This window comes from Bicyclus anynana, chromosome 14, assembly GCF_947172395.1.
Source record: "Bicyclus anynana chromosome 14, ilBicAnyn1.1, whole genome shotgun sequence".
NCBI classification, from domain to species: domain Eukaryota; kingdom Metazoa; phylum Arthropoda; class Insecta; order Lepidoptera; family Nymphalidae; genus Bicyclus; species Bicyclus anynana.
Window position 1 is genome coordinate 320379 of NC_069096.1, and position 19667 is coordinate 340045.

Consider the following 19667-nt stretch of genomic DNA (forward strand, 5'->3'; position numbering starts at 1 on the left):
CAGTCTTATGGGCCCAGTTAGTACAGGGTCTTGCGCCGTACGGAACACCGGACTGGTTGAGTCCCACCGCGCTGCCTGCGAATTGTTAAGATAAAGTGATATTTCGTTACACTTTATAATAATATAGGTATACCAAATGTAAGTGATAATGAATTCGCTTAACACGTTCAATGCGGTGGGGATTTTTCTATTATTTCAGTTCCTGCGGTACCAGGTGTAAAAGACCCGGAGGTAAAACTACCATTATGGCGGTACCGGGCGTTTTAGACCCAGTATCGCTATAGAAACTAAAATCCTGTTTTTTGCTTCAAATCCAATTATTTATGGATTTTTTGCTTTGAATATCATAAATGATGAATTGATTGACATAAATCTAAAGGCGTACGTAAACAGCCCTTTTAGTTTTGAATATATAGCAATAATAAAAAACCAGGGTTTTATGCACACGGTGCTGCACTGAACACAGGAAGATTTGTGCATATTCTAGGGATGTAAAGTAATAATATCGATGGTTTTAATTAAATTTTAATGTAGCTAAAAACTTTTACAGTTTAATGTTTCTCATTAAAACAGTCCAAACAAAAGATTTATCTTACATGCAACACATTCTGTGATAACTTTTTTTACTTTTCTATCGGCTTCGCGACTTGTTAAAAAGGTTCGGAGCTTCTCATGTCATTTTCTTCACAATTTACAACGCAATTCCTCTTCTTTGAACCCTTCACCAGATGATGCTTGTTAGCTTTTGGTACCTTATTATGAAAAATATTGCATGGTGTTATGTGAGAAACGTGTAGTGTAGTGTAGTATGCGTGCCTGCTTGTGAATTTGTATAGGTATGCTTGTATGTTTGTTTGCGTTTATATTTGTGTATGTATGTATGTATGGATGTATGTATGTTTGTATAAATTTTGAATATTTGTATGAATGTTTGTTGTGTGAGTGTTTTTGTCGTCAGTTACATTGAATATTTACCTGTATTATTGTCAACGTCCTTTTCTGATAGAGCTGCGATAACCTTTTCCACTAATTGGAGCTTTGGTATTTTATTTCCATCATTAATTGAATTATAAATGGATCATTTCTTCTTCTTCTTCTTATTCCCGGGCCCTTTCCGCACTTGGCCACTTGGGTTGGCCGTTGTACCCTCCAGGCATTAACAAGAGCTGTCCCAAATAACAACTCCAGTATTACTTTCCTCCACCACTTCACTCATTTTTAGATTGTTAGAAACAACACAATAATATTGAAATTAACAGAAAAATAGGTAGGTACGTAAAATATAACAACTTATATTTACTTAGTTAAATAGTGTTAAAGACTTACCTGTTTCTGATTAATTAATCCATCATCACTGTCGTACTTCAAATTAATTTTATTGTGACATCGCTTCGCCCTCGACGCCATGTTGTCAACGACGCGTGCGTTTTATCGAATGCGTTCACAACACTGGCCGCGCGGAGCTAGCGCAGGGTGCGGTACAAGGTGCGTGGAGTACAAGATAGATTTGACCTGGTCCCGCACTGTGATTAAAACTATATATCTTCAGTGCGCTACCAGGTCAAAAAAACCTGGTATTAAGGTAGGTACACCATTGGACTCTAATATAATAACACATCTTAGATATACATCCGTCTCTTTCGTCCACCGAACCAAATTAAAGTAATGTCTTTCGCAAGATAGAGAAGTCTATACTTTTCATAGCCGCACTGCAAGCGAGATACGAACCAGGTCTTTTCGATCTGGTTTCGCACTGAACGTGTTAATGTCTAACGTATTCTCAACAGTGAGACACGGGGTGCGGGAGTGTAGAACCACCAAATTCCCAACTTCAGGCTGTTTCTCAGAATTCCTATATAAAAAAATACAATAATACGCAGCACAATACTTATAGAACTCAAAGAAGGCAGTAAAGTTATATTTAAATAGAGAATAAAATGGAAACCAATGGAATATATTATGGCCAAAGATGTACACCCCGACATAATTATGACAAGACGAGGGAGAGAGACGCAAATGTCGACGAATAGCGGCGCAATCAAAAATCTTTTCAGCTGTTTCGTTCTATTGAGAGTTAAGTAAGAGCGATACCTAGATATTTTAAAACTATTGCTATTAGATGTTGGATGACAATATGTCTTTTTCTATTCACGAGTTATTATGTGTATGGCTCATGTTAGGCCCACGAGTCAATAGGCCTAGGCCTAAAAGTCAATAGGCCTAAGCCAATAGGTTAATTTATTAAAAACACTAATTGCCTGCGCCTTATTACCATATTATAATTTTAAAGAGCGAGTTCATTTAATCATAAATTAAGCATTTCGTTTAAGCTATTATCGTTTTAATTAATTGTACATATTGGGGTCGGTGTAATTGGAGCACAGTTTGTGTTAACATTCTTTAAATAACTGTCCTTAAGTAGTTAATGTCGTGTAAGATTATTAAATGCTGTTCAATAAAAAAAAAATTCCGAACAATAAATATTAAACGTTAATGGCTAAATACTCGTACACACATAAAGTATATATTTTAAAATCAATTAAACTAACTTTATATCGTTATGGTAATCATTGTTAAGTACCTACTTCAACAATTAATATATTCTACAATTCATGTTTTAGTGACATAATAGGTAGGTACTTATAAGACCTTTTTTTTATTAAAATTAATAATTAACTAGCGGACGTCCGCGACTTCGTAGTTTTTCACAAATCCCGCGGAAATGAATTTTTCCGGGATGCAAAGTGCCTATGTGTTAATCCAGAGTAAAATTCATTTCCATTCCAGTTTTCAACCAAATCGCTTCAGTAGCCGCAGCGCATAAGAGGAACAAACTAAAACACTTACACACACACATAGACTTACACACGAACTTTATCCTTTATAATATTAGTGTGATTTGAAAGTGAGTCTGCATGTTTCTCTGTCACGGCTAAGCCACTGAGCCTATTTTAATAAATTTTGGCAATAGCGGGAAACTAATACATTAAACGGAAAAGTCTTAGGCTTTGAAAAGTCAAGTCTGAGCTCTAACAGTGAGCTGCGACTCTGCCGCCGGTTTGGTAAGCAGATTCTATAGAGAAGAGACCGAAAAACACTTTAGCTACTGTGCTTAAGCCTAAAGAACGCATGCAGAAAGTCTAGTCGATCTTTTATGATTTTTTTGTAACTAAATCATAGCATGTAGCATTGTCCTTTTTCTAGAATCGATCGATCGCAGATTTTGACGTTGAGTTTTTATAATCTGATCAAAGACGCGATCCTAGTTACATAGTAAATGCATGCAAAAGAAAACCTTGGCAAGGATTCTGGTATGTTAATGGTTAATTATTTTATACATCATCTGCATCAATGTACCTATTCCGAGTGTGTCATGGCCTCCTAACTAGTAAGTAGGAACAAAGCTCTTTCACAGCGGCGGTAACGTGTGTGCACTTGTATTTGCCCCATTGATCCAATGGTTAGCCTGTGGTTTTGGATCACGAGGGTCGGGGTTGGGAAATACTGAGTTTATCTTTCTTCTAAAACAAATCAGTAAATATTCTCAGCATAAAGCACGCCTGAGAACACGTTAAGCGGTCATTATCACCCTAAAGGCTTAGGAAAATATCGGACAAAGACGAAAAAACTGTTATACTAAACGACTATCATATATTACCATCGAGCGGACATGCCGGCGTTCTGCGAATGGTAAACAATTAGGGTAAGTTCTGTGGTACTACTGGCTAGGACTAGAAGAAGATGTTAGAAGCTATGTTGTAAGTAAAACATGAAACATTCAACCAGCTTCAATGAGCTAATGATGATAACTACAACAGCAAATTCAACGTTTGAGAAAATATTTTTGGACCTTGTAGGCCCACTAGATAAAGATAACGCAGGTAATCAATACAGGTTGTATTGATTACCTGCATTATCTTTATCATACAGTAGATTGGCTACTCAATAAGAATAAAATAAAATATTTCTGTTTATAAAAAAATGTGCTAGAAATGTTTTTTTATTATTAAGGGTAAGATGTAGTGGTATATTAGATGTCTAGTATAAGTTGCTCAGTAATAAAGCATACGCCTTTCGACACGGACATTTCATTTATAATACATCGCCTTACACCACAACATATTTACAAACAAGCTTCATATCCTCATATCATGCCTGTCTTTGGTGGACCATTTAGATCACCATCTATGATGGGCCATTTGATAATGAAACTAGAGGTTATAACTTTAGCGCGGATAAAAACAACAGAATGGGTTTCCAACTTTGACCAAGAGGTCAAAAAATATTACATCATAGAGGGACACGGAGAAACATTTTCTAAGAGAGATAAATAGGTACGTCACGTAACAGCTCGAAACAGAAAACTCTGGAAAAATTTGGAGGAGGCCTTTGCCGACAAGACGACTTATAAATACTCCTACTACTTACCTAATTCATTGCAACAATTATTTTTTGTTTATGTTAACCAATAATAAATGTATTAACTGTACAGGTATTAATTTTTGATTCTTTTTTTTATGTAGGTACTTCTACTTGGATGCGATATAAATAAAATATCCTTTGGTTTTTACCTGAGCGTAGGTTTTCTGTGCCCGAGCGTCAACATCGAAGTGAAAGTTATCGACATCTCCTAATGGCTCTAACTTAATCCTTTCGAAATGTTGTCAAAGAGTCATAAGGAATAGAAACGCAATATACCTGCTCATACAAAGTGAGTTATAAAACAATTAATTTTTTAGCTATTTCTAAATACTAAATAATTGGCCCATCTAAATATAATTTATCTATACATACATAGGTAATAAATGAAATTTGTTTTCCGAGGTATATGTAAGAATCAAAGTGTAACAAGTGCAGAAGAAGAAGTAGAGAGACGACGAATTACTTCTAGTTGGAACAAATACTGGGCGCACAAAGAAATCATGAAAGGATCCTATCCACTCAAACTTAAAAAAACAGTATTTGATACATGCATCCTCCCTTGTCTAACCTACGCCAGCCAAACGTGGGTTCACACCAAAAATATAAATATGAAAATTGTAACATGCCAGAGGGCAATGGAGAGGAGCATACTTAATCTGAGAAAAATATATAAAGTAAAAAGTGAAGACATAAGACGGAAGACGAAACTGACTGACGCATTGAAATATGCCTTGAAACTTAAGTTTAAGTGGGCAGGACACGTCTCAAGACTAATAGACGATCGATGGACGTTAAAAACTACCGCGTGGCCTGGCCCACCGGGTAAAAGAAAAGTAGGCAGACCAAAGTCGCGCTGGTCCGACGACATTGTCCGGTTAGCAGGCAGAAATTGGCTCACAGTCGCAAATAATAGAACTAAATGGTATCGGCTGGAGGAGGCCTATACCCAATGAGGGGTCCTTACTGCATAGTTAAATATATTTAATTAATCAATTAGAAATAAGACTAACCTACTAAAAACAATTTGAAAGTGTTACTTTTCTTAGTTGTAAACATTGTTAAATTATAGAAATGTAAGGAATAATAAAGGCTTTGAAACTTGAAACATAGGTAATAAAATGTTAAGGTGTTATTGTTATTTAGCGACGGTCTTTCACTGAATACATAAAAGGTACAAAAATAATGCGTGCTCCGACGCACGAATGGAGATTACTCTTTCAGATCGACTAGGTGTTGCCCTGCAGCATACACTATGTACGTCTCAATACTAACGCCTGAAAAGTGAAAGGTGCGTAGAATAGGTTGCGCACAAAAACGTAACGCTGTCATTCGTTCATCGAATGAAAACTCGATTCTTAAGGAGTAAACTCCAAAAAAAAGTAAAAATTACCTATAGGTTCAAAATTAGGTCCATCTGCTTATTCCGTCAACTATTTCAGTATTAAAAACTTCGCTTGCACTAATTGCGATTCTATGTGTAACAGCGCTATGTCAGCTAATATGTCGTCTATATTGAACGTCGCCAAATTCAATAATTCTATAAATCTATTCCGATCTCTCTCAAGTGTCCATTGTTAGTGCGCGGCTCTCTGACAACGTTATTGATGGTCTGAGATAAGCCCATCTTACCATTGAGTTACTATGCATGCACTACGAACTAGAGAAGCTGTTCCAAACGGCACTGCTGCAGCTCTAAAACATTAGTTAAGTCGTCTCGTACTACGAAAATATTCTGTAACGATCTACTACAGACTAGATCACTTAAAGAATATTATTTTCTTGCAACAACTACGTCGTAAGCTAGCAAGAAACGAAGTGCAGCGATAGCTCCACAGTTGAAAGATTGAGTGATTTCTTTCTTTTCTAGTGAGGAGTACAGCGAAACTCAATGTATCTTACGAAACGGGTCCGGTGTGTTTCTGAGCGAATTAGTGAGCGAGTGAACGAGTGAATATTATTGTATTTATTACTAGCGGACGTCCGCGGCTTTTTCCGCGTGAAAATCGATGTAAACTTTCAACCCCTATTTCACCCCTTTCTGATTTTATTTTCGCGACAAAAGTATATTTTATTCTTTTTCTTATTATGGTATAAATAGTGCGAAGTTTATTGTAATTTGTTCAGTAGTGTCAGCACAGAAAACATATGTATCCCCGGTCGACAAAAAGACAGACAGTCAAGAAAAAAAAGTATATGCCTATATGTATACATGTGTCCCGTAATTTAATAGATAAAATGCAAATGGTAGATACACCATCCAATTTGAAAAATCTGATAAAAAAATATATAACTTGGTCACCCTAGGGATTTTTGGAAAACTATTCAAATTCGTTTTAGATACTAATTATCTACCATTTGCATTTTATCCATTAATGACGGGACATCCTGTATAAAGTAAATTGGATTCAGTTTAAGTCCCCTAACAAAAATTTTCAAAATATCTTCAATGTACACTGTACAAGAACCTGTTACAGTTTTATTTTAAGTACCTAGATAGTTTAGGAAGGAAATCGTCGTGGCAATCGGGTTTCCCATATTTTTCATCCCCTAGATGAACAAAAAAAAATTAAAGACAGTGTGACAATCTATATACTTAGAATATATATTTGCTTAGAATTGGAGGTAGACAATTTTTTTTACTAAAATAAAACACAAAGTGGAAACATTAGCGGATGTGCAGTAAAAAGCAAATTAATCATAACATTACGCAATACAGTTTATAATAAGTAAGCATATAAAGTGCAACCTTGGCCTTTCTGTTCGATTTCGACTTCACATAATCTGCGTAGGCTGGCACATCACTATCGCGTCGGTGTGGCCGCGCCGCCGGGTTCTCAGAACGCTAGGTCTCATCTCGAGGGCACGAAAGCCTGCGGGACAGGGAGGCAGGAGCTGCGCCGGCGCATCCCACCGACTCGAAGCCTCGCGCAGTCGCGCACGCACACCGCAGTGATCGCTCGGACGCCGACCGCGTCGCACGTACCGTATGTAGCAGCATACCATCCGACCTGACCCCGAGTGACCCCAAAAAGTGCACGGCGGCCGACACGAACGAAACGAATCCGCGACCATTCCGCGCATAACTTAAAATTAATAAACTTAAACATTAATATCGAACTAACCGCTTTGCAATAACATATGTGAGCTTCATTAATTAGCGAATTAACATATAAGGTGATAATCTAAAGACTGCGAGTGACGGAGCGCCAAGTTAAATGTGTTAGGCGCAGGACCGGCGGACAGGTGAGTCACCTACATGGTTATACTATATACAAACATTTTGCGGGTCGACTTATGGAATTCGGCTGCTACTGTTACCGGCCGGTGTGATTTATGTATTCACCGTGTTCTGTTGTCAATGAGGTAGTTTTTTATTTTGACTTTAGTTTTGAATTGTAACGGTCGATTTATAAATAATACAAGTAGTATTTACTATAGCTACCTAGGTAGTTAGGTACCTTCTCCTTTACTAACTAATACATCAAGTTACGTATGTTTTCGTAGCTTTAAACCAGTATCTATAAGTCTAGACTCTAAATGCATAAGGTAGGTCTAAGCCAGCATATATACGATTTATTTTGTAAAATGAATGCAGCGGTACCTCCCATAATTATGAAATGAATAAAAATGTCTTCTTTTTTGTGGATTATTCTTGAGTTGCATTAGCAGTCTAATAGGAATTACCTATAGGAAAGTAGAAATAAACTTCATGAATAGAAAAAATCAAGCTGCATTGAAACTTATGCGTTTACATTTTTATTTGTATTTATCATTAATTGAGGGTACTTAACTTACTTCTTTTTCGTTTATTGATTTCTTTCTTTATTACAACTAGAGTTTAATGTCATGATTTTTTTTTATTCTACCTCCCTGAATTTGATTTCTAAATTACATAATTAGATTTTTAAATTTAAGAAAATTATTAAATTCTTATCAATACACTCAATAACCACTTACTTTTACTATTATTAGGATATTTTTAAATATTTTTTAATACCTACTATTTTCAAAATCTGTACACCCTCACCTTGGATATCTTTGACCTTAAATTCATCACTATTAATATTAAATTTAAGTTTCTTCGATCTTTTAAGGTCACGATTGTCAGGTCTCAAGTCTCAACTCTCATCTTAATAATAATCTTATTCTTATTGTCATCTTCTATCAGCACTACCATGTTAAATATGTTGAGAAGGTAAGTTCCTACTAAGTAGTAGGTAGGAACTTGCAGTTCTTTTTGTCGAAGAATTAACATCAACAAAGAAACCGGAAATCAGATTGTTTCTTTATCGATATCTCCTGGAATTTATTGTTATTACATGCCGTTGAATGTTATGGGAAACATGTAAATCGAGCGCTTCCAATACAAACGCCTTTAGATTATAAACTGCGCTTTACAAAGGGTTTGTAATTCTATAAAAAAGGACGGACACTAATTGCTATCAATGGGTTTTTATTGTTTATGTAGTAGGTTTTCGTGTTAGCTTCACGTTAAACAAAGACTGTTTCAAACGCGGCTCAGACTGTAACAAAGTTCCTCAGTAAATTCAGCTACCTACTTACTTTTTTAATTAATAAATTAATGTATTTATTTGTAGTTACATGTTAGATACTCGTTTAAACAGGTGGTTGGTTTTTGCTATCAACTTCTCGCAAAGTTACTTAGAGCTGCCTAAATACCAAATTACCTATATGTGCAGCAATTCATTCCTAAGTTCTGCGAATATAATGTTAATGTATTACATACTTGACTTAGTTTATTTTGGATTTATAGATTACACTTAGAAACAATATTACAGTTGGAACACTATGGATAATGGAATGTTTGGAAGGTAGCTACAGCTCTCTCTGATCGTCATTGTTATCGTTATCAACCCATAAACGGCTCACTGCTGAGCTCGAGTCTCCTCTCAGAATGAGAGGGGTTAGGCCAATAGTCCACCACGCTGGCCCAATGCGGATTGGCAGACTTCACACACGCAGAGAATTAAGAAATTCTCTGGTATGCAGGTTTTCTCACGATGTTTTCCTTCACCGATTGAGTTGTGTGCATTTTAAGAAATTAAATATCACACGTGATATTTAATTTCTTAAAATGCACACAACTGAAAAGTTGGAGGTGCATGCCCCGGACCGGATTCAAACCCACTTCCTCCGAAATCGGAGGCAGAGGTCAAATCCACTGGGCTATCTCTCTGATACTCTTTCTTAAAATGTTATCAAAAACAAACGAAATTATTCTGAAGAAATAAGCCTTATTTACCTTACAAATGTAAGGCTTATTTCATTAGAAAAATTTGAGAAATCATGTCTTCAGTCGCTTCTTGTAGCTTAATGAAACCTTTGCCGGAAATCCTTAAAGTTTATTTGTAACGGTTACTATATTTTTGACTTTTCGTAATGTGTTAAATAGTAATTATTTTCGGAAGTGTCCAAGCTGGGTCCGCTATATTTTGCGAATTTACATCCGGCGAATTAATTAAAGAGAGAGAGAGTTCACTTTATAATTTTGTCAGACGCTAAAGAGTTGTTGTTTCCTGCTTTAATAACTACTAACTATTTGAGGTAAAATACAACAAGGTGCAATGACATAAAGGGTGACAATGGCTGTATAATTAGAAATATGAATCGGTAAAAACATTACGGTAGGTAGGTAGTCAGATAAAATTCTTAGAGTATGCGCAATGATGACGTCAACAAGATGTCCACCAATATTTAGTAAACAGGCTCTTATCAGACGTTAGGCAACAAGTGACAGCTTAACAGCTATCTCTTTTGTCCTCTATTTCAGCTCTAACTAGGTTTATAGAAACATTTCCTTTGTGCGTGACTTCATTGACTTTCGTCAAACAAAATAAAAAAATAGGCATTACTTAAAAGGAAATTTCGTATTGAAGATAAAAGTTACTAAAGTGTTCTGAATAATTTATTAATATTCCAATTTCTCATTTTGCTGTAACCAGATATAGCTTTTAAGTTTGCGCTTCTTTTTGGCTTCTTATTCGAGCCATTCGCGGGAAATAGCAAACTAGTTGTTGTTCTTATATTAAGATGTCAATAGGTTACTCCTTTACAACTCCATACCCCAGTATTAGTCAGACATTCGTGATGTTAGAAAAGTTGAGAATCAGTCCTCTCTTGCTCCAAAAGGTAAGTAGGTAGGTACAGTAGATATCTGTGTACTTTACCCTCGTGGCTTTAGAAGGTTTATTATGTATTTTTAAAGATCCAGCCCTTAATACATCTAAAGCGTACATTTTCTGCGGCATACCTACACCCTAGCCATGTCCTTTCACACACTGTGCAGTTTCTAGACTTCTACTTTAGGCTACACAGAATCTGTCTGTCTGTTTTCCTTTAATGGTTAAACCACTGAATCAATTTTAATAAATTTAAGTACCTAAGTGTAGAGATACATTAGAGCCGAAGATTTTTCTTTTTATCCGGGAGAAAGTAGTAAATCCAACGGGATTTGTGAAAACAGAATTTCAAGCAAACGACGAAGCGTCGTTTCCTATAAAAAGTAGTGTTTCACCCCACAAGGTTGCATGTTCGTGACGTCACGCCTTGGCAGTGTCATCAAGGAGTATTGTTTGCAGATACGGGCACGTATTGGAGTCGACGCATACATTTGACTGCGTGCATATCAACAGAGCATTGTTTGACCAGTATTTATAATTCGTCATCAGGTCAATTTAAATAACTCTGGAGAATGATCAGAATAGACATTCAGAATATACGAATTACATATCTTCATTCTACATACATACCTAAACACACTAAAAAAATTACTTTTCGGCCTTTTAATAACTAATGCTTTTCTAAGTCGCAGAACGTTAACATAAAATAGACAGTCACTTAACCTATTTAGGATGTTTCCAACTTATGGCGGCACGCTTAATACCACTATGCCAAATGAAAACCTACTTCATGGAAAACTGACGACACAACCAGGGAAAACAAAGGTTTCACTCAGACCGGAGTATCTAGAAATAGATGACGCCCCCAGATTTTCATTCTTCCTTTCTTATAACTTGATGTAGGAGTTGCTTGTGTGCAATTTATCTTTTGAAACATTGAAATTGATCCATATTTCATCAGTTTTTTAATATTTACTATAAAATATTTTTTTTACTTAAAATACTTTACTACTGAGTCGCGAAAATGCATATTTTTGTGTATTTTAGCGTAGCAGAGTTCTTGGTGATGGAGCTCTCCTAAAGATGTACGTATACCTGTTGCTTAGTAGCATCGGTGTGTTTCGATTCAAATGCTTTGGATCCCGGTGTAATTACAGGCACATGAGGCTCAACACCTCTCCCTCAGATTGACAGCCCACTGCATATTTGACACTGAGGATTTCTGTTCTTCATAGCTATTGGTTTTCCTGTTTCCACATACTACGAGTATGTATGTAGTATGTATCATCATCATATTTTTCAATTATAATAGGAATTTCTTCACCTTTTTAAAGCTCAATGAGTGGATATAAACTCTAAGTGGATGCATAAACATAATTCTAATTCTTATAAGATATCTCAACTATTAATTAGTTACTCTCTCTTTTGAATTTTCAACTATGCAGTATTTAATTTAACTACAACTTGTTAACTCTGGTCCTTTAGTTAAGCGTTCCAACCAGTTTGTTTGAATCTGCAATTAAAATATGTGAGTAATTAAAAATATATACAAATTAAAACTTAATTAAAACAGACAGGTCGAATTTGCCGTTCAGATAGACTTGCTATTAATTAAAAATCATTCAAAGAATGAAACGATGACGAACGAATGCGGGAAAGATGTCTGCCGCCTCATGACCGCCTCATACAAAATGCTCGCATAATTGTATTGTGAGAAATGGTTGAAGCTATTGTATGGAAAGCAAAAATGAATGTAACGGTACTAATGAAGTTTTTGACTGTTTCGGCTGTGTGAGGCGCTCCGTGATATATTATGCTTTTATTTAGTGCCCGTTAAAATAGTTGATTACTTATTAATGACTTATAATTACAATAATTATGTATTTTAGTAATTTGGCTTTTAAATTGAAGTTATTATGTCAAATTAGGACAGGTGATCCCGCGTGGAGTGAACCTTCGTTTCACTCCGAAACCTTAGCATCCTCAGATGTGAACGCCTGATAGTTATTGTTCTTTACCTGCTTTTTCTCCTTCTTCTTTCTTATAAGTGACTTTACATATTTACCTATCTGTTAAAATCGTTGACTTGTATCTTTGTGCTTGCTATATGTAATGTAAGTCAATGGTTAAAATTATACAAGTGATGGCAGTAACATTAAGGATTAAGCAACTCGGATCGCTTATCGTATATCTGTTCTCGGAATCGATAGGTTCTGTAATGCCGCCGACCCCTTGAACCTTTTGTTCTTACGTCGGGCCTGCGGTTGCCACCTATTAAAAAAAAATACCTACTTGAAAAAATTTAGTAATTACTTTTGGGAAATTCACTTGAATTTGCTCGTATTTGTTGTTACTCAAAATCAAAATGTTTCCGCCCATCTCTTCTTCTGCCTTCGCCCACACCAGGCGATGCTTTTGCGCTCGTCCAAAACCCCCGGTGCAGTGTATTACAGTGTATTATCTAGCAGTATTACACGCTCAGAAAAGAAAAGAAAATACTTGTACGATAGTCGATACAAAATGGAATATGGCGATAGTTCAAAAGGTTGTAGTTCAAATTTCGGAATGATGACCGTTTGATACAGAAACTTAAGTTTTTTCGAGTTATATGGCACCAAATATATCAATGCAGTGGTGGTGGACTATATTATAATTATATTTAAATCTGTGTGTCAACCCTAGCGCGGTACAGTCGTCGACTGGCACATTCTCCGTATCAGCAGATCATCTGAGATCTGCAGATCAATTTATCGAACTATATTCTTGTGTTGAGTGTTAAACTGTCTGCTCATATATTTTCGGTGCATGCCGTTTTAATTTAGTTTCTACTTTCTGCTGATTGTAACAGCAAGTCGCTGTTTATTAGTATTATGTTGCTGCATTAGTTTTTTCGGTACATATATATTTGTTTTTTCGGTTCTTTGTGCAAAAATTAGTCGATTAGCAATTCAGTGTTAATATTTTACTACTAAGCCACACTTAGCTGTTGATAAAAACAGCTTTACTGGCAAACTGCAACTGACCAAGCATTTTTTCGTTAGTATTTGAAGCTCAGACACGTCATGCTTTTCCAATGCAGGGCTTATCATGATTATGTTTGACTCTGCACCATGTTATTAATATTGACTTTAAATGCTTAGGTTACTAGTATTTGCTAGTAAGCCACGGCTTACAATCAAATTAGTCCTGAACCTAATTACAGACAGTTAGACAGGACTTCTCAGTAATATAAACTACATTTCTAATTGCTTTGGAAAGGTTGTTTCCTAAGAAACAGATATTTCACAAAGTTTCAAATGAAATCAAGTAGCGTTCTAGTAATTAGTGGCTCATGTGACGACTCGCCTGTCACGCTCTGCGGCGCCATTGTGGCAGGTTCTTGTGCACTTACATGTGCATATATGTGCGGGCCGGAGTGCACCGGGCGGCGCGGCCGTGAGGACTCGGGTGACATGCACCTTGCACTCACGCTACGTGATTCGTAAACACTCATCCCACTTCTGATTATTCTTATCTCTTAGTCGTAGTAGAATTGTTAAACTGCTCGCTCGCTAGAGACCCTTAAGTTGCTTTCCGTAGGGTCGGTGACATTATTTCTCATATATTCGCAGAAAATATTCACAGGCTAATATGAATTCGAGAGCGGTGTCACAAAAATTCTCTATAAACCGAACGAAGTACTTATTTAATTAAAAGTAAATATTGACACATTTCGACAAGGACGCTATTCTAGGTTAGCGATATAATTAATCGAAAACTTACCGTTGCTTGTACACATATCAACCGTTTTGGAAATTATCAAATTAATTGGGTAATGTATTTTTTTCAATAAAATATTGTCTATATGTATTATCGAGTAACAGTACTTTCAAGGTTTTTCCATAAATTAACAACTGTAACTGATAAAATAATTACAAGCTGCTTGGTACATATATTATTTTGTTGATTCAATAAATACACTAAATTTTAGCCAACTGAATTTTTTCGAGATAATATTTAGCATAATATTTCTTTTAATTAATATGACCAATATTAATTATTATTTCGTTCCTCGGCAAGGAGTTGCAAAGACAGCAGCAGGTACGACAATGGGCCAGCTGGCGGGAATCGAACCCGTGACCTCCCAGTGCGAGTTCTGCAGGCTGCACCCGTATATCTTTACTCTGCCCTTACCGTTGAGCTGTTAGGGCTTAAAACTTCTAAAAGCGAGACGTATTATAACGCAGTGAGTTTCGAATCTATCCGTCGGTTATTTGCACGAGGTTGTCCTTTAAAAGCAATGTAATACATCTCACGATAGTTACGTATACGTATTTTTGTATGTGATAGAAAATAAGTTAACGATTTCCTCCTAGCTAAGCGTCTGGCGATGACTAAAATACATAATAACAAATATTTTTTACTCATTTTGAGGCAATTTTAGAAATTACATTCTGGACCCTTAAAAGGCTTCAAGGGTCCTAGCTAGCCCCAAACCCACCACAGTCTAAACTCCGTAGTCGTCCTCTCTATTTGTCTATGGTAGGTATGGTTGACGAATTTTCAGTTTTAATAATGTCTGGCCATCGCATGCTTTAGGTACAAATAATGAAATGGTTACTTTGATAATTTCAATTTTAATTTTAGGTACTTACTACGTTTTGAAATTATTGAAGCTATACCGCAATGGCATGAAATTAAAACTTGCTGACATAGTAAAGTAAATAATTCATAGATAAAACATGAACCTAACAATAGCTGTAAACGTTTTTAATAAAGTTTAAGTAATATTGAACGATGTTCACCTACGAAACGTTGCGTTGCAACACTGAGATAGGCGCAGGCCTCCGCGGACACGCGCAGGACGTTGTCGATGTTCTAATTGCCTGCATTACGAGTATTTGTACCAATCTTGTTTATCTCTTGTACGCATAATAGGTAAACGTATTACTGCTTTCTCATCTCCCTTTCGTATGTCGCCATTTGTCTCAGAGAGATACAAACGTTCTTTTAATATAGAGTGATATCCAGCGCGCTACAGACTTAAGACGGTATACTTGACTTTTTGTGTCTGCCGATAAACCAGACTAGGTAGATACAATATTAGACAAAAATCGAGACCTAAAAAAATAATAAATTTATGGATATAAAAAAATATTTTTGCAAATAAAAATAGATTTATAAACATAAATTATATTCGCCCGAAATTCCAACTGCTGCTGAGGAATTTCTAATTACGAACGAATTACTATTAATTTAAGTTACTATAAGGAAGTACTACTACAGTAGTAGTCATTACGAATAAATCTTGAAAGCAAAGTGTACCGATTATTCCATGTCGTATTGAACTTTAGATGCATTGTTCGTGGAACTTGTCCTTATTATCACACAATAGGTAATTTGCTCTGCAAACCGTCCCTAGCCTTCTATGAACAGAAACAAGCTTTTTCGCCGGCAAACACAGTATTACATATTCAAGTAAAGTAAACAATATGTGTAATAATATTAAAAGTATAAGTAAACTAGTACACAAAACTATGCTACATAAAATTAATAATAATTATTTAAATGTACGTAATTGATTAATTGCATATTACGTTTTAATGTGCCAAGATTTTCGTTAAACGTAAGTTTATGGCCAAGTCTTTTTACAATGTAAATAATTATAAAAATATTATAGCATTTTTACAGTTTATAATATTTTTGACGATAATAAAAGCTACGCACTTTAGACACCGAGATCGAGTCCTGCAAAGCCACTGCACATCCCTAAAGTGCCGGTGACGCTGCAGGGCTTCATCAATAAGCCTACAGGAATTATTTAATCAGAAGAGGCATCTCTCGTACATTACAGTTAATCATATCTTCAACAAACATTCCCTACTGCGTATTTATTAAGTTTGCCGTCGCCTCGTATCGCTTGTAAATATTATGAAGACTGTTTGTTTACTAGTGTCACGATAACGTGTGTACAGTTTCGATAGTCCAACTATTGCAAGGTTTTCATATTCACTCCTAGACTAATGTTTTCGTTTTCTAGTTATTATTATCTAGCTATTATCACTGTTAGTAAGTTCATCATTGAATTAACTAACCACCACGCAGCTCCAGTGCGAAATGTATTATCGTCAGCGAGTAAAGGGCAATAATGTTTGACTCTAATGTTAATGACAATGTAGCCATGTGTCACGTCGTCTCTTTCTACAAACGCTAATTCGAAAATTAAATAATGTATGGGTATGACATTCTCTATCGACGGGTCACGTCATCAAGTTGTCGATCGGATCTGTCATTCCCGTACGTTTTGTTGAATCGACATGCCGCGTAGCTAAGGCAGGATCGACGACTCAGAGGCCGAGGGGGTGTGACCGGTGACGCCACCAATTTTCCAACTCCGGATTGCTTTTTAGTATTTACACAAAATACAGATACAAATTAGAGGAAAACATTCAATACCTAAGAATGAGGTAGTTAACAAATGCTGATAAATCTACAAAGTTTGTAGGTACAAAAAGGTATCCAAGATCCTAGCAAACTTATCTGTATCGGTAAGAAAAACATACCATACCAATCCGGTACACACTCGTACACGAATTTCCTAGAATGGCACAGTGATTTTATATAGTTTAATTATGTAGAATTAGTGCTCGGCAATAAGATGTCCATTGTTTAATTAATCTTTAATTAGAAACACGGACATACAGCAGACGCGGAATGCATAATGTAGAGAGGGTTAGCCTTTTATGTCCTCTCGGGTAAAACTGTCACGGAAGGATGTTGCTAGTAACATCTAAATGCATCTAAAGAGCTTGCTTGCTGGCATCGAAAAAATAAGAAGAATTAGAAAAGAAGACATTAATAATAATTAGATCAGACTATTTGAATCCACCGCGATTTCTTTTTAAGGATGTTTATCGCTGTCTCACCCATCGTGTGACTTGTGAATTATACTGTTGAATGAATAAATAACAAATCTATTACGCTACAATTGATTAACTTTCCCGTTGTCCTGGAATTAATGGGCTATCAAAATATGTTGTTTATTTCAAATAATGTTAATAGGCTTTCCATAGATTTCGTACTTAATTGCGTAGATTCATAGTTTCTGAGATATTGCGAAAAAGTGTTTTCACCCCTGTTTTCAAGATGGCGGCCTTGGGACAAGGGTGACGACCCCAGAAACTTGAAATTAAGCTTCTATTGACCCCCCACACATTTCCTAAAAATAAAATTGTGTCCTCTAAAAAATGCAAAGCTCATGATACATTTCAATGGGCTAATAGTTTTTTGTGACAGAGCTACACTTAACGTCAGGCGAGTTTTTCGTAAGCCGGGAATTTCGTGAACCTATCTAGTTGCTTTAAAAGTGAATCGCTTAACATTAGTCAGTTAGACAATAGATGAAATGTTATTAATGTTTGCACAGCGATAGTGATTGACCTTGTAAGAGTGTTGGATTAAATAATGGTTCAGCAGTGCGTCGGCGTCGCCGTGGGTGTCGGTGCTCGCTCCTCCGCCACATCCGCCACATCCGCCATATCCGCGGAACTGTCCGCATCGTTGGGGAATTTATGTCACATGATCATCATCAGTATCATAGAGTTTGTCCGTCTTATTACTACAAATGATTCACACCAAGAAGTAATTGATTTTTCTTGTTGTTGTGACGCCCTTAGCCTAAGGTTCAATGTTTTTCCATCCCCCCCAAACATCCATAAGATGCTCTCAACTGATCCGGTTCCTATCGTATTTGATGACATTTTATTTATTTATTTATTTATTTACATGAAATATGCCCAGAGAAACATTGCAGTTTCCCAATTTGTTTCCCTTGAAATCATAGATAATATCTAACTACAACAATAAATATTAAATTATAAAATTACCATTAAACAAACAAAGTAAATTAAAACTTATCAATTTAAATTCAGATTAAGCAATTCAAATTTATATTAATGACTTAAAGAGTCCACTGCAAGCATATTCATAAAATTAAGAATATTTGTTTTATCTTATTTAATATTATCAATATTTCCTTTCCCTAGTCTAGTCGTAAATACCGTGTTAGGTGTGGATACGACAATAATCCCAAGGCGTCGAACCCTTTCCTCCTTTTGGTGTAGATTCCGGTCACCGACGCTAACGAGCTAAGTCCAGGTACTTGTACGTATATTATCTGTGGTCGAGGCTTGAAAATATTTCCCTTGTTTTTCCAATCTAAATGCAAATAAGAGTATAACGAAAGTGACAGTAGCACCGACATCTACCGCGCGATTAGCCGCCGCTTGCGGTGCGCGGTGAGCCGCCTGCGGTCGCCGCCTGCGGTCGCCGCACCGACTCACATGACAAGTTTCACTTTTATAGCGAGCGAGCCTTCTGCGGCTTATACCTGAGTTGATGCAAGGAGCCCTACATGGGCGTGCTCTAAATAATATATACCTGTTTCGTGTGAGCTAACCTTACTCGTACTTCACTTTGATGTAACATACATAAAAGTTATGCCAACATATCTTAGTTTATTATTTTGAAGAATATTTGACATATTATTAAGTACATATAACTAACATTCCTCTTGTCTTATTTAAGTCACAAAATTTGCGTTATATTAGTACGGCAATAGGCAACGGACAGGGATAAAACCCAATTTATCTAGCCTCTTAACCATGGAGCTATGGCTTAATTGTTTTTATAATCATTATCTATTTTAAACATATCTCAACTAAGCATTTTTAAAATATAAAAAAAAATAATTTAACTTTAATTTTCTCTTAGCTTTCTTAATTTTCGTAGTCTGTTGTTTTGTGTAACATCCAACTCATTTTTGTCACAGGTGGTTCTCTTCTTGGGTTTTAACTTTCGCTGTCTAATTATTTCCAAAGGTAGATAAGCTTCTTCTCATCATTATCATCATGAGCCGATGGATTTCCACAATAAACATAGTTCACAATAAACATGGCTCTTGTAACGACTTGCAAATGATCTTGATCTGCCAGCATTCAACGTTATCCCAGGTCAGAATTCTGATGAGATTCCTTCTTCTGTTCTTCTACTTTATATACATAGGTATATTTTGACTTAGTATGTGTAAGTTTACATAATTGATAAAACACAAAATGATCCCCTCAC

General features: G+C 36.1%; 2 protein-coding genes across 6 annotated transcripts in view; one reads left to right on the forward strand and one right to left on the reverse strand.

Moving 5' to 3' along the window:
• Nucleotides 1-551: 551 nt before the first annotated feature.
• LOC128198742 (uncharacterized) lies at nt 552-1407 on the reverse strand. The gene is given in 5 exon segments (XM_052885521.1): nt 552-584; nt 586-675; nt 678-819; nt 1028-1221; nt 1327-1407. Coding segments are annotated over 5 exon segments (540 nt in total).
• A 5939-nt stretch (nt 1408-7346) lies between these two features.
• LOC112053886 (titin) overlaps nt 7347-19667 on the forward strand; it is a 76124-nt gene continuing 63803 nt past the window's right edge. For 3 of the 5 annotated variants that reach the window (XM_024093482.2, XM_024093484.2, XM_052885373.1), the window contains exon 1: nt 7348-7665. The gene's annotated coding sequence lies outside the window, so the exon portion shown is untranslated. Of the gene's footprint in view, nt 7666-19667 lie in introns of all 5 variants that reach the window. The other 2 variants (XM_052885372.1, XM_024093479.2) reach the window with 2 other exon arrangements.